The 13,173-nt window shown below is 51.9% G+C and overlaps 1 protein-coding gene across 8 annotated transcripts in view; it reads right to left on the reverse strand.

Moving 5' to 3' along the window:
* Nucleotides 1–6,020: 6,020 nt before the first annotated feature.
* The window catches only part of LYN (LYN proto-oncogene, Src family tyrosine kinase), a 104,983-nt gene continuing 97,830 nt past the window's right edge, over nucleotides 6,021–13,173 (reverse strand). For all 8 annotated transcript variants that reach the window (XM_072951950.1, XM_072951955.1, XM_006204671.4 and 5 more), the window contains exons 12-13: nucleotides 12,409–12,540; nucleotides 6,021–7,402 (exon numbers count right to left, since the gene is read on the reverse strand). In XM_072951950.1, the coding sequence (XP_072808051.1) occupies nucleotides 7,200–7,402; nucleotides 12,409–12,540 (335 nt within the window). In that variant the 3' untranslated portion in view covers nucleotides 6,021–7,199. The remainder of the gene's footprint in view (nucleotides 7,403–12,408; nucleotides 12,541–13,173) is intronic.

The raw sequence follows: 13,173 nt of genomic DNA on the forward strand, positions 1-13,173 counted from the left end.
TGCAGAGCAGAGGGGCGACGTGACTGCCGCTGGGACGCGCGCGGGGGCTGCGGGGGCCGCCCGCGGCTGCGTGCTCCGGAGAACCAAGCGCACTGCAGCTGGGCCGGCTCCCGGCAGGTGACCCGCCGCGATCAGCTGCTTGAATGAATGAATGAACAGCTGATACTTTATTGTCATACGTTTCCTGAGATGAATTCACTCCTATCTCCCATCCATGAGTTCTGGCTCCTTTAGGATGAGGAACTCATTTTAAATGACAACACCGACAATGCAATACTACAGTGTGTGAGGAGGGTGACAGGACGCAACAGGGAACCACCCTGTCTCCCTAAATAGCTTTATGTTGGGGAAAAGAGCTTGGCACACCTGCCTGCCTCCTGGAATAGTGATGCGGTGGAAGGTGATGGCTCCTGACGATGCTTGCTACCCATGTGTGTGTGCGTGCGAGCATGTGTGTGTGCGAGCATGTGTGTACGCGAGCATGTGCGTGTGTGCGCGTGCAAGCATCTGTGTGCAAGTGTGTGTGCGAGCGTGTGTGCGTGTGCGTGCGAGCGTGTGTGCGTGTGTGCGTGTACGCGCGTGTTTGTGCACGACTGTGGCTGGAAACCCACGTGTTCATTGTGTTCCCATCACAGCGACAAGCCATCCTCTCAGTGACAGCTGTCTCCTGACCTGTTGGCCTCACTATACCTGAGAAATAATAATAAAACCTGTATTTTAAGCCCCACCGCTGCCAGCTTGTCCTCTGGGCCCTGGCTGGCACCCGCTCTTCACTTTCTTTCTGCCTTGGCAGCTGCTCTTTGTCCTTCCCGCTGGCCCAGCCCCGCCTTCCTCTCTGCAGATTCTCCCTATTTTTTCTGTTTTCTGCAGCTTCCCCTTTTGTCAGCCACCCCATCATCTCACGAGTCTGCTGTGTTAACTTGCTTTGGATGCCGTGACACACAGGGCACCACACACGTGGTGGTGTGAAGGACACAGCTGCATCGTGCCCCAATTCTGGAGGCTGGGAGCCCGAGACCAAGGTGTCAGCGGGGCTGGTTCCTCCTGAGGCCGCAAGGAAGGGTCGGCTCAGGCCCCGTCCTTGGCTCGCAGGTGCAGTCTTCCCCCGGATCTCTTCGCTGAGTCTTCCCTGCACGTGGGTTCCATCTTCTCCCATAATGTTCTTTTGCTAGGGACCCACCCACGACATTATCTTAGCTTAATGACGCCCGGAATGGCCCTATTCCAAGCAAGGTCACGTTGGGAGGTCCTGGAGTAAGGACCTCAATGTGCCGTTTTGGGGAGGGCGCAGTTCAGCCCCTGCCTGTGGACAGCTCCCAGATCCAGGTCCCTACTGAGTTTCTCAGGGGTATCATTTGAATGCTTCAGTCAATGTCACAGATCGGGGGTTGTTAAAAATTTTTAAAAACACCCCGAATCTAGAGAAACCCTATCTCCGGGTGCTGGGTGAAGCCCTGGGAGAGTCCGCGTCCACAGTGGCCCCCAGCACAGGCCTGGCGGATCTGGGAGCTCAGTCTCCCTCCGTTCTCCTGCCACGACAGCCGCCGTGTCCGTCCCTCCCTCACCCTGCTGGCCAACTGGACGTCACTGTGTGCTTTTCTGACATTGCATGTCACTCAACATCTTGATTAACCAACGTTTTGACTTCACAAACACGTTGACTTGACTATGGGCCTGGCTCATAAGGAAACGTTACCGTATTTACTCCTTAAAGCAACCCTACGAGGTGAGATCTACTCTTACACCTCCGTTTGGCAGCTGAGCCCCGTGCGCAGGGCTGGGCCGGGAGGCAGGTGGTGTGACCCTGCGGTCTTCGGGCATCTGCTCCGAGCCGGACCCCTGTATGAGGCTCTCAGACGCCCAGTGCTGCCCAGCACGGCCTCACCCAGGACATCACCTTCTCTCCACGGTGTGGCCTCATCTTGGTTGACCAGGTTCCCCCACTGCTGAGCGAAGGGTGGTCCAGGACCAGAAGTGTCAGCGGCCGTTCCCGGGTTCCTCCCCAGACCTCCATCCCAGAACCTGAAGCCCTGGGGGGCCCAGGGATCTGTGATGACTCTCAAGTTTGAGAATGACGCCCTAACTCCGCCATCCGGGGGCTCTGTCCTCAATGCCCCCACACTTCTCTGCCTGGCTCCCCTTCCCTGCCTTTCTCGGAAACTTCCTGCAGTCTCCCCTCCACGGCCAGTGCCCTGTCCCTCTTCAAAGCCACTCCTGAATGTCACTAATTGGTGAAGTCTTTCCCTCCATCTCCACGCCTGTTCTTGTAACCAGCCCTGTGATCTCTCCTCAGAATAATCTTCACATTTTGTACCTAGCTTTTCCCTTGTAATACTTTTCTCGCTCTGCCTACAGCATCCCTGCTCAGGTCCCCTGAGACTAAACGCCGGCGTCCCACACACGTCCGCGACGGTTCCTGTGTGCAGGGACGTCTTTGGTAAAGCTCTGCACTGAATGACTCCTGTTCACCCGCAGAACGCCTTCTTTAAAAGTTAAGCATATGGACGAAAAAGAGATGAGGAGTGATGACCCACTCTGGCAAAAAAAAAAAGTCTTACAGAGAAAGACTGAAAATGTCATCCATTGGCAGGGCAAGTGAAATGATCTCATTCACGTCTCCCATCGAAGCATCTATGCCGTGGCTCCCACCCACAGCTTCCGCATCTGGTTGGGTCGCACGCACCGCCTTGCCCACATCACAGTGAATTTTCCAGAGCAGGTAGAGTTGAGAGTCTGCCGCCAAGTGCTCAGAGTTGAGCGTGTTGCTCCCGCACGGTCTGACTTCACGTTATGATGGCTCATCTATTTTTGCTGGTGGACTACGCGTTCCTTAACTGCATTTCAGCAACCACAGCTCACTGGGTAACTAGAACCACTAGACAGGTCTCCCCTCCTTGAACTGCTAAGTATCAGACCTCCCTTAAGTGCTTGTGATCAGAGAACGTTTTAATGACTGGCTACATTGTTCCAAAAAGATGCATAAATATTTTGCATCTTGGAACATGGCTATGTTAATCAGGTTTTGAGTAACCACGACTCCCACATCCTCCACTGGAACTGGATGCACCGCTGGACACTAAAAGGTCCCGCGCACCCTTCAGGCTCTCTGGTCCATCCTCTTTGCCACAAACATCAAAGAAAACCCCCCAAATCAAGCTTTTTAAGAACTCATTTGGTGGCAAATCTGATCTGAAGCTATTTATAGGCTGTATTCACCCCACTCATTAGGAATTCAGGCTTTTTTTTTCCTGCAGAAATGTTTTTTGAGTAAAGGTTTCTTCTCCAGTGCTCACTGAGGGTTCACCACCAAATATTCAGTGTAGTCACTGTACTGACCTTTTAAGAAAACACAAAAACAAAAACAAAGCCTTAAATCAAAACCACCGCGGACCCTGACGGCAGCAGATAAGGGCTGAGGGCCTCGTTGAAGCCCCAGCATGAGAGTAATCTAAAAAATCCACAGGCTCTTTCCTTGCTTTGTGACATGCATGGACTTCGGGTGCTATAAATAAAGCCACCTTTGATTCCGTAAGTCCAGTGTTGACCCTGCACGTTGGCCAACACCTGAACGCGTCTTTCCAACGGCCTGGAGACGGAGGCCACCAGGACGGCCCCTGTCACTTCCAGATGTCAGGGAAACACTCAGGGTCACACGGTGACCATCCTGGGACCCTGTGACATGCTGGGCACTCACTCCTACTGGAAGCATTTAGAGTCATAAGAACACAGGAAATTAAGCGGGAAGGCTTCTTTCCTACACGTCTATCAGGTTAGAGCTTTCTGGGATAAACTTCTATCAGTTTAATACAACTTCACATATGAAATGGGGCGCACATGTTATGACAGCATTTTATTCAGAATCGTAGTCTCTGTGAGTTGTCCTTTTAAGAAGGGTGAGTGGTGAGATGAATTCTTGCGTGGCTTTTCTCCCCAGATTAAAGTTACTCAGAAGAAGATCCCCCCCACACCCGTGTGGACGCCAGTGGAGCATTTTGTAAGTAATTCCTCTGCCCACTTAAAACATCCAGCTGCGTCAGAAGATTCCACTGTAGAGGTGTTTCATTTGTTTCGTTCTGTGAGAAAACGTGAAGAGAAGCCAGCCTATTCCTTGTGTGGCCTTGAACACATCGGGTGTTTCAGCTGTCCGGACCTTCAAGGGTTGTCGTGTGAGTTCAAGGTAGTTTTTTAAAAAGTGCCGAAGCACAGAAGCGAGCGCTGAGAGAATGGTGGGCGTGTTTACAGTCGTCATTCTCATCAGGAAGAATGCCAGGCCATCCTCACGTTTTCTGGGAACTTCAGGTAGTCAAAATGTAGACACAGCGCTGACGTCTCACTCAGCCCGCAGAAGCAGTGAAGGCCCTGAGGGGACGGGACAGTGGTGTGAGGTCGCCTGAGAGATGCTCTGCGCTGAGAACACAGGAAACTTGGGTGTGGAACGTGGCAGGTAAAGTCTTCGGGGCCAGGGGCCGAGCCTTCCGGTGAGCGTTTTTGAACTCAGTCAAACGTGTCAGATGCTGGTGGTTCATTACTGACAGCCTTTGAGCAGCTACTGTCTGGGTTTGTAGTTTGAGCAAAGGGAAAGCCAGCACCACAGGCAAAATCAGAAATGAGCTTACGCTTGCCTTCCAGTGCCCTGGATCCATCCCGCTGTGCAAACAAATAAATACAGTCCCTCCTTTGATCAACCCCTCCTATGCTCTTGGGACAGAAGCCGAGGCTTCGGTGGCGTAGGGCATCCTCTGCAAGAAGGCTGGGCGTGCGTTCCCGGTGGGGTTCCCACAGCACCTAGGGAGGCCAGCTTGGAGGGGATACAGAAGCTCCAAGCGTCCCCTACTCCTGGGGACCCGTGTCAGGCCTGTGAGCTCTCCTTCCTGATCCTGAGAAAGGAAAAGGCACATTTTCTCCTCCTTCCTCCTCGACTCCTACGTCCTCCTTTGGGAAACCAAACCATAAAGGGAAAGAGAAGGTCTCGTTTTGGGCAAATCTCAGGGGCGGCTCTGCAGCCCGGGCGTGCATTATACTCACCCTAAATTCACCAAGGAAGCTTTTCAAGTGCACTGACAGCTCCCCCACCGCCCAGCACCCCTCACTGCAGGACAAGAGTCAGGATCTTGGGGGTGGGGTGGGGGTGAGCATTCTGATTTTCAAGTTCCCAATCATGTCCTGGATGTGAAGCTGGGAGCCACCCTACAGACCACCAGGGACCCCAAGGTTACACAAACCCCTCCCCAGCGCGTCAGGAGCCCTAACGGTGAGGGCCGTCCACTGAGCACCACGTGGCCGGGCACACGCCCAGAGGGAGCCAGGAGGCCCAATGTGATGGGCGGAAGGGACGCCCGAAGCCAAGGAGGACAGACGTGACAGAGGGGGTAAGCTGAATGTAAAGTGGCAAAAGGAAGCAGAATTGAGATGAAAAACGATGCATTTAGTGATTTTCCAGAGGCTTCTTTTTGCTTTAGGGACTCTTCACGCCTTCTCCCCATGTAAGGTGTCGGGTCACAGGTGTGACTCTGAAGTAGAGTGTGAGCGGGTGGGTGTGTGTGGAAGACGTACCCTCGTGAATCAGGACAGAGCGCAGACGTCCCATGATGACCTAACCGTCTGCCTTTGTGAAGACGGCTCTTGTGCGTCGAAAACTTTAGGATATTTTTTAAAGGATTTTTTTTTCAAAAAAGGTCATACAGGAAAAGAAGATAAAATTTAGGGAAAAGCAGAATATTTTATGCCTTTGTCCAGGCACCCAACACCTAGCCAACAGATGCACAATGAAGCTGTAAAGGTGCCGGCTAAGCCTATTTGAAACCAAATCCTGTTTGCCTCCCGTGAAGGGAAGATCTGGTGTCCAGCCATCAACTCCTCAGTTCTCCGATCTGGAAACCCTCAAAGGATGGCTGGAGAACTTGCCCACATGTTTTTAAGTGATGTAACAAATGGAATCCCCTCTCGTTCCACCCCCGGTTGGTACTCATGTTTACACTAACAACAGTCGGAAACATTAAAAACCAGCGAAAAGCTTGAGGTGTGATTGGGCCAGGTGTATTAAAATAAAATCAAATAGAAATATTAGGTATATACACAACAGCGTAAGTGACACGTGATGTGATAAAGCATTTTCCATTCAAAGCCTAGAGGAGAAGAATCTAACAAACACAGCGTCTTGTACCCCCTGCGCCCGGCAGAGTCGAGCCTCCTTGTTACTCCTCTTCCTTTGTCTGCTCGTATAAATAGTCTCACACACACCTCACGCAATTTGGAAAAGATCGCTGAATCACGAAAATAAGCCTCAATTCGGGCGTTTCTACTTTCTAGAGAAGGCTACAATTAACATTTGTTCATGAAAATAATGTTCAGAATCACTGGAAGCAATAAAGAAAATTCTTGAGTTCTGTAAGGCCCTAGAAGGTTCTGCAAAGATTAGAATCTTTTTGTTCTCCCAAACGATATTATCCAGAAAAGTCTGTATCTAGGAAATGGTGGACCTGAAAAGCTGGGCTGTTAAGAATATTCCTTCTTAAGGCAGGGCACGTTCCTGAGGCCCCCACCCTGGGGGGCCCGGGCGGGCCTGGCCGCGGGTCCCCGGCACGCAGCACGGCAGGTGCGAGGGCCGCCCCCGCCCCCCAGCGGGGCTCTGGGCGGTCTCCCCCGAAGGGGAAGCGTTTAAGTCTCGGATTGCAGGGAGGTCACTGAGGTCTGGGAAAGACACTGAAGCTTCTGACTTCACCTGCAAAATCTAACAGGTTGGATTAGTAATTAAAAAAAAAAATTAGCTGAAGCATAAAGAAAAATTCAAAGAAGTGTCACAGCAAACATCTGGTTATTGTACTTTTATAAATGAGGTTAGTTCTGCTCCTGGTTGGGAATTACTGAAACGGCCTGTGAACCTCTGAGTCACACATCCCCGTGTAAACAAAGGCAGACGTGGGTGCATTTTGGTGGCCCGGGGTGTTTTCTTCTCGGAAGCCTGCGCCCAGATGTTGGTCTCGCAAAGCCAGATGGCCACGGGGAGCGGTCCAAGCTGCACGCCAGTGGCAATGGCTCCTGGGGGGGCAGCCTTCCCGGGGGGGAGAGCTCTTCCTGAGTAACTTAGCCTCCTGCGTGGGAAGCAGTGGTGGCAGGTGACCCCAGCACGGGAGATAACTGGTCCACCGGGGGCTGCTCCTTGCCCCGCCGTCCCCGCGGGGCTGAGGGTCTCCTGCGCCCTAGGGCTGCTGCTGGTACTGGCCCTCCGTGGCCGTGTAGAAGTCGTCCAGGACGCTCTGCAGGTAGTCGAACGTTGGCCTCTCCTCTGCCTTTTCTTTCCAGCACATCTTCATGATGTCATAGAGCTCGTCCGGGCAGTTCTCCATGCGGGGCATCCTGTAGCCCTGCGACAGGGCGGTCATCACGTCGGCGTTAGTTCTGCCTGAGAAAAAGAAAAACCGCGTACCATTTAGAAACCTGACCGAGGCTCACGCGTTGCAGTGGTGCCCACATCCTGCGTCCTCGGCTGAAAGCAAGCTTTGGAGGCTGTCGTGGGATGAACTGTGTTCCCACCCTGCAGATTCCTATGCTGAAGGCCTGGCCCCAGGACTTCCGCTTGTGACTGTATTTAGAGGTAAGGCTTTTCCAGGGGTGGTCCAGGGAAAAGGAGGCCTTTAGGGTGGGCCCTAACCCCACCGGACTGCCGTCCTTTTAAGAAGAGGAGATTAAGACACAAAGAGACACCGGGGACGCCGTGCACAGAGGAGGGGCCGGGGAGACACATGGACAAGGCAGCTGCCTCAAGCCAAGGACGAGCCTGAGGAGAAGGCCTCCCTGCCGACACACCGTGATCCCAGAACTGTGAGAAAAAATGTTTGAGCCCCTCGGCAGCTCTAGAAAACTGGTCCAGAGGCTAAGGACATTTCCGTAAGCAACTAAATACTATAAATGTTAGCACAGAGGGGCTCATGACGGCATGCAGTTGCCAACGTGAAAACAGGCGGACGTGGCAGGCAGAGCGCAAAGCAAGTTCTCCTGAACGACACGACACTGGGCTTGGCACACCTCTTGAATGAGCTGCTCAAGCGCAGTTCTGACACTTGATCTCAGTGTCTTTTCTTAGCTTTTTTCCAGCTTCATCGTGTAATGCATATACCAAAAAAAAAAAAATCACTTGCACAAACATTATCTCATACCGACGCTTTTTAAAAATCAGCTTTTCATTGTAAGTTTACTTTAAAGGAGTCAGGATCCTTAGGGCAGCTAGACTGATTCCTTAATAATCTTCTAACTGTCCTAGGCTTCAGTTCAGGCAGGGCCAGAGCTCGCCGCGCTGCGGGAAAGTGTGCAGCCTCAACCGCGCGCACGAGGGACCAAGGTGCCCGCTACTAGGAATCTACAGGGATCCTGGAGGATGGATTTACTATGTTCAGAGGTCTCAGGGCAGCTCAGAAGCTGAACTGTTGGTCTTCGATACTGAGAGTAGCTTTAAGGAAAAAAAGATCATTTTAAGAATGATTTCCCCCATTGTTAAAGTGGGTACTGAAATCGGCTCACTGAGCAGTTTTACCAGTGCTTCCCCGCATCTGGGTATTCTGCCTGTTTTTGTGGACACCTCATTCTGTAGGGTCATGCGCTCCTCTCGGGAGGAGCTGTATCTCATGCAGAATATTTTCACGTTGAAGGTGTATAATGTCTGGGGCACGAGGAACTCTGTTCATCACGACTATTTCCTCCCCACGGCCCTCCCCTCCCCACCGCCCTCTTCTCCCCACCGCCCTCTCCTCCCCACCGCCATCCACTTTACCCTGGTGGACATTTTCAGAAAGAGCTGGAAGCTTTACAGAATGTCTCTTACTAGGTTGGAAACAGAACCTTCTTTTGAATTTATTCTCTAATCCGTGTTTTTCAAATCATGAGTCACTATCTATTTGAGATCAACAAATCGATTTTTAGGGAGCTACTGGTATTTTAAAATAGAAATGAGAATAAAACAGAAGAGATCAGAACGCATGGCAGGCAGTAAAAGTCAGTGTGGTTTTGTGGAACTTCTGTTTTATACATGGGGTGGGTGTCTGTCTGTTTCTTACCATGGGTCATGATCAATGACCTCTGAACTCCTCTGCCCTTAAACTAACCTTTCTTCTTCTAAAGACACAGTGACTGAAGGTTCCTGCCTGGATTTAAACCCCTGAAAAAAAGACACATTTATTTCTGTCTTGGAAGAGCCCTTGTTTTTACAATGGAAAGATCCAAGCAGATCTTACCATCCTTAAGATCTCTTGAAAGTTGTTTACATGTTCGTTCATTTTGCTCAAGTCTACTTCTGAAACACCACCTTCGTATTTGTGGAGCTGGAATGTTCTAACTGGAACACTTCACTTGATTCTCATTGCTTGGAGCCAAGGATTCGATGTGCATCACTTTTTTAGCTGGGGTTCTGGTCTCCATAAATGATGTGGCCGCCCCGTTGCCCTGGCTCCTGAACTAGCCAAGCTCTCTTGGATAAACTGGCTTATCTCTGTGGGCACGTTCTGACCTTTTATGCAATATGGGGTTGTCCAGGAAGGAGGCGAAAGACATTCCTAACCAGGTTGGCCTTTGGCCTTTCTCGGGCTTCCTTGGCCACACTGCAGACTTTTTTCTTCCTTGTTCTTAAACGGTCTCCTAATCTGAAGAACTCTCTCAGTGATGCAGATAAAGACCAGGCGTGCTCCCCTGCCTGCGGAATCTGACTCACTAAGAGGCCTAAACAGAAGGAAATGTGACGTGTCTTTTTACGTTCAAGTCAATCAGGCAAATAAATAAGGCTATCAGCTGACAAATCTGATGGAAGAAAGAAAGAGAGGAGGAGAGAGACCCTGACCAGATCCCTGAGGTTAACCCGGTACCGGCCTGTCGCTGAAGAAAGCAAAAACGCCCACTGCTGGGGATCAGATTTAAAGAGAAGCGAGCTCATATTCCGTCCTTGCTTCTTGCAACAAGCGTTTAGTGAGTACCTACTATGGGCCACGTGCTGGCACTGAACTCAGAGAGACAAAGAGCATTAAGACGGAGCCTTGTCCTTAACGGAGCGCAGCCCAGCGGGAGGAGCCCTCAGGAGGGGAGGGGGCAGGAAGTGACAGCTAGAGTCGGGAGGGATGAACAGAGGCTTGAAGTTGGTGAAAGAGCCCAGGAAGGAGAAGAATGCAGTAGAGCAGAGACTAGAAAAGGGAAGAGATTAGAAAAGCCTCAGGAGCCGGGCACGCGGGAGCTCCAGGGACAAAGGGAGCCTGTGTGTGCGCGGGAGGGAGAACCGGCCACCACGGACCAGTCTCCCACCCAATGGGACTTCCAAAAGGGCAAATTATTTTTATTCAAGCATTTGCAGCAGGATGAGTTTCCGGATTCTGATTCACACATAGCTTAAGAAGCCTGCTGTATCTGGCAAGGAGCAGCCAGAAAAGACATGATGCTTCAGAAACTTTTGTCATTTTCCAACTTCCTTTTTCTCTCTGTAAGAGCAAAGCAAAACAAAACCGCAACCACAGAGACCCCTCTATCTTCTTTAGCAAAGTTTTCTATCATTACAATTTTGCTTTAAGGTAGTGCAGTAAGGGTTTTGGTCCCCCCTCCCCTGTCCCCTTGAATTCATCCCCAAACCAAAAGAGAACAAGAAGCAGAAACTGGAAGAGCATCTTTGATGTAAGCAGAAGACGCCCACCAGCCAGGGGCAGAAGTGGCCAAGCCTGAAGAAGGGACGTGAAACCAAGTGCCGGCCAGGGAGGGGCTGACGGTGGGATGTTTCATCAACGCACACGGGGCCGAGGTCCGTGCCACAAACGGGACTGGGCCCAGGGCCCAGCTGGCGGGAGCCCCAGGGTGACGCTAGAGTATTTTCTCATCCTGGGCACTGAGCACAGTGGGCGAGGTCTTGGGAGGCGCACGAGTCCAGGGTTCAGGAGCAGCTCCGCCAGGAGCTAGGGATGCGGTTCTGGGCAAGAGTCCCCTTCCCGGAGCCTCGGGACCTCACCTGTGTGCCACCGCGGGCATGTCATGCATCGCACAGCACAGCAGGTATCGTAGTGTATATGTGTATCATCTGAGTATGTAAGCTTTCTCTATAGACAGCTACACGGACAGATTACAGACGTGGATACATGATGCCAGACATCCGGGCTGATCAAGAAATATTTCCCCTATTTTACAGTAGTGCTGTTCATTAACTTCAGAGTCCAGAGCAGAGCGGCAGTCAGACTATGAAATCCTGGCACCAGAGGGGTTTCAGGGGATGGTCCGCCACTGTGCGGGGGTCCCCCCGCTGCCCCGCCCCGGGGCCCCGGCTTCTCCATGGCTCACCCCTAGGCAGCAGAGGGTGAGCAGGAGCATGAGGACTGCGTCCCTGCTCTGTCCAAACGCCTCCCGCTTCCTGCCGAGTCAGGAGAGAGGCTCCCGCGTGGCCTCTGGGCTCTCATCCGCTCCACCCAGCTCCGTGCCTCCTGCCCTGCTCTGGGCCCCCGGCACTGGTGGTCTCCCCTGGGCGTCACCAGCCCCCGACAGCCCCCAGGCTCCCTGTGTCAAGTCCCTGCTGCTGGGACCACTGCTTAGAACCAGCAACCCTCCCCTTCCCCGCTCCGACCACCAGGCTCCCTCATGGCGCGCTCCCCCCAGACTGTCCGCGTTGTTGGTGATGACTGCCCGGGATGATCGCCCGTCTCGCCCTGCTCGAATATTAGCTCCCAGGGCGGGAGCTGTGACCACAGCATCTGGGCACCTCCAGAGGGCCTGGCACCGTCAGGGATCTTCTCAGTGAGGAAACGATTTAAACATGAAAGATTTAATGTTAAATTGGCTGTATCCATTGACTTTGTTAAAAGCCAAACATTACCAGGAACGTGAAGGCTTTGGGGAAATCCCTCTCCTTACACGCGTGGATCCTGGAAAAAGGGAGGGTTGGCGGAATCTGGCCCCAAGGGTGTTGGGGATCCAGAAATACTGAATGATGTCCCCACATCCAGGAGGTTAAAGACCTGAAGAATCTTTCGCTCATAAACACAGGTGGTTATTTCCTGAAGAGGCAGGGACTCCAAGGTCTGTACAAACCTCTGCTTCAAAACTAACCAAAGAGCATTGGAAATCCTCACTTCTAGGTCTGCTTCCTCCTCCGTGAGGGGCCCTGCTCAGGGGAACACCTGTGTCCAATCCTCTACCCCGTCCTCATTCCGCAGCACCTGCGACCACTCAGTGGTGGAGTTAGTGAAGGGAAAGGAACACGCACTCAGTTGGACAGGAGGGCAGGGAAGTATCTGAGCACATTTTAGACCCACGTCCACTGAAGACAATCAGAACAAAGCTCCGGCACCAGCCTCATCCTGAGCTTCTGGATATGGGCTTGTCTTTTCTGCCTCCCACCGCTCGGCTTCTTTCGCACGTGTACCGCGTGACTGGAAGCAGGTGAGGAGACCATACCTGGGTAGGGAATCTTCCCATAGGTGACGATCTCATACAGGAGAATTCCAAAGGACCACACGTCAGACTTGATGGTGAAGCATCCGAAGTTGATGGCTTCTGGCGCCGTCCACTTAATGGGGAATTTAGCACCTGGGGAGATGACATGGGGGTTTTACTCGGGTCTCTGAGCAGAAACAAAAAAGCCATGGGAACATGGCCCTCACACTTTCCCTCTTTTTGGGAAAATTTTAATGCTTTGTTTTGATTGGGTCACACAGACACACAGTACAAAATAGAGATGAGACAAAAAGTTACACTCAGAATGTCTGGCTCCCTCCTCGTGGGCACTTCCCTCTTAAGAAGCAGTTTCCCGTGAGCCCTCCCAGAGATACCACTACGAGCCCACTTGAAACATAAAGGACACGACACAGACTTAGCCTGTCCATTTGTCCCTCAGCACCAGCCCCAAAGTGTGTACCCTTAGTGTTCAAATTTTCTCCAACAGCCCACAGCATGTTTACATGGAATGTATGTGTTTCTTGATGTGTATATTCTTGTGGATAAGTCTCTTGAAGCCAGTACCAACGGGGATTTACTCCAAACTGTACTGTCTCAGGCTTACACTTACAGGACCAAACATTATTCCACAGTTAGGGATCGGGCAGGGTGATGATCTGCCAGAATGAGACATCGATGAAACTAGGTTTCGCATGAGAAGCTGGCACAGCTAAGGGTAACGGAGCCACTGGGTCACATCGAGAGGCACACCTGACCCGGGAAATT

The sequence above is a fragment of the Vicugna pacos genome, chromosome 29, assembly GCF_048564905.1.
Source record: "Vicugna pacos chromosome 29, VicPac4, whole genome shotgun sequence".
Taxonomy (NCBI): domain Eukaryota; kingdom Metazoa; phylum Chordata; class Mammalia; order Artiodactyla; family Camelidae; genus Vicugna; species Vicugna pacos.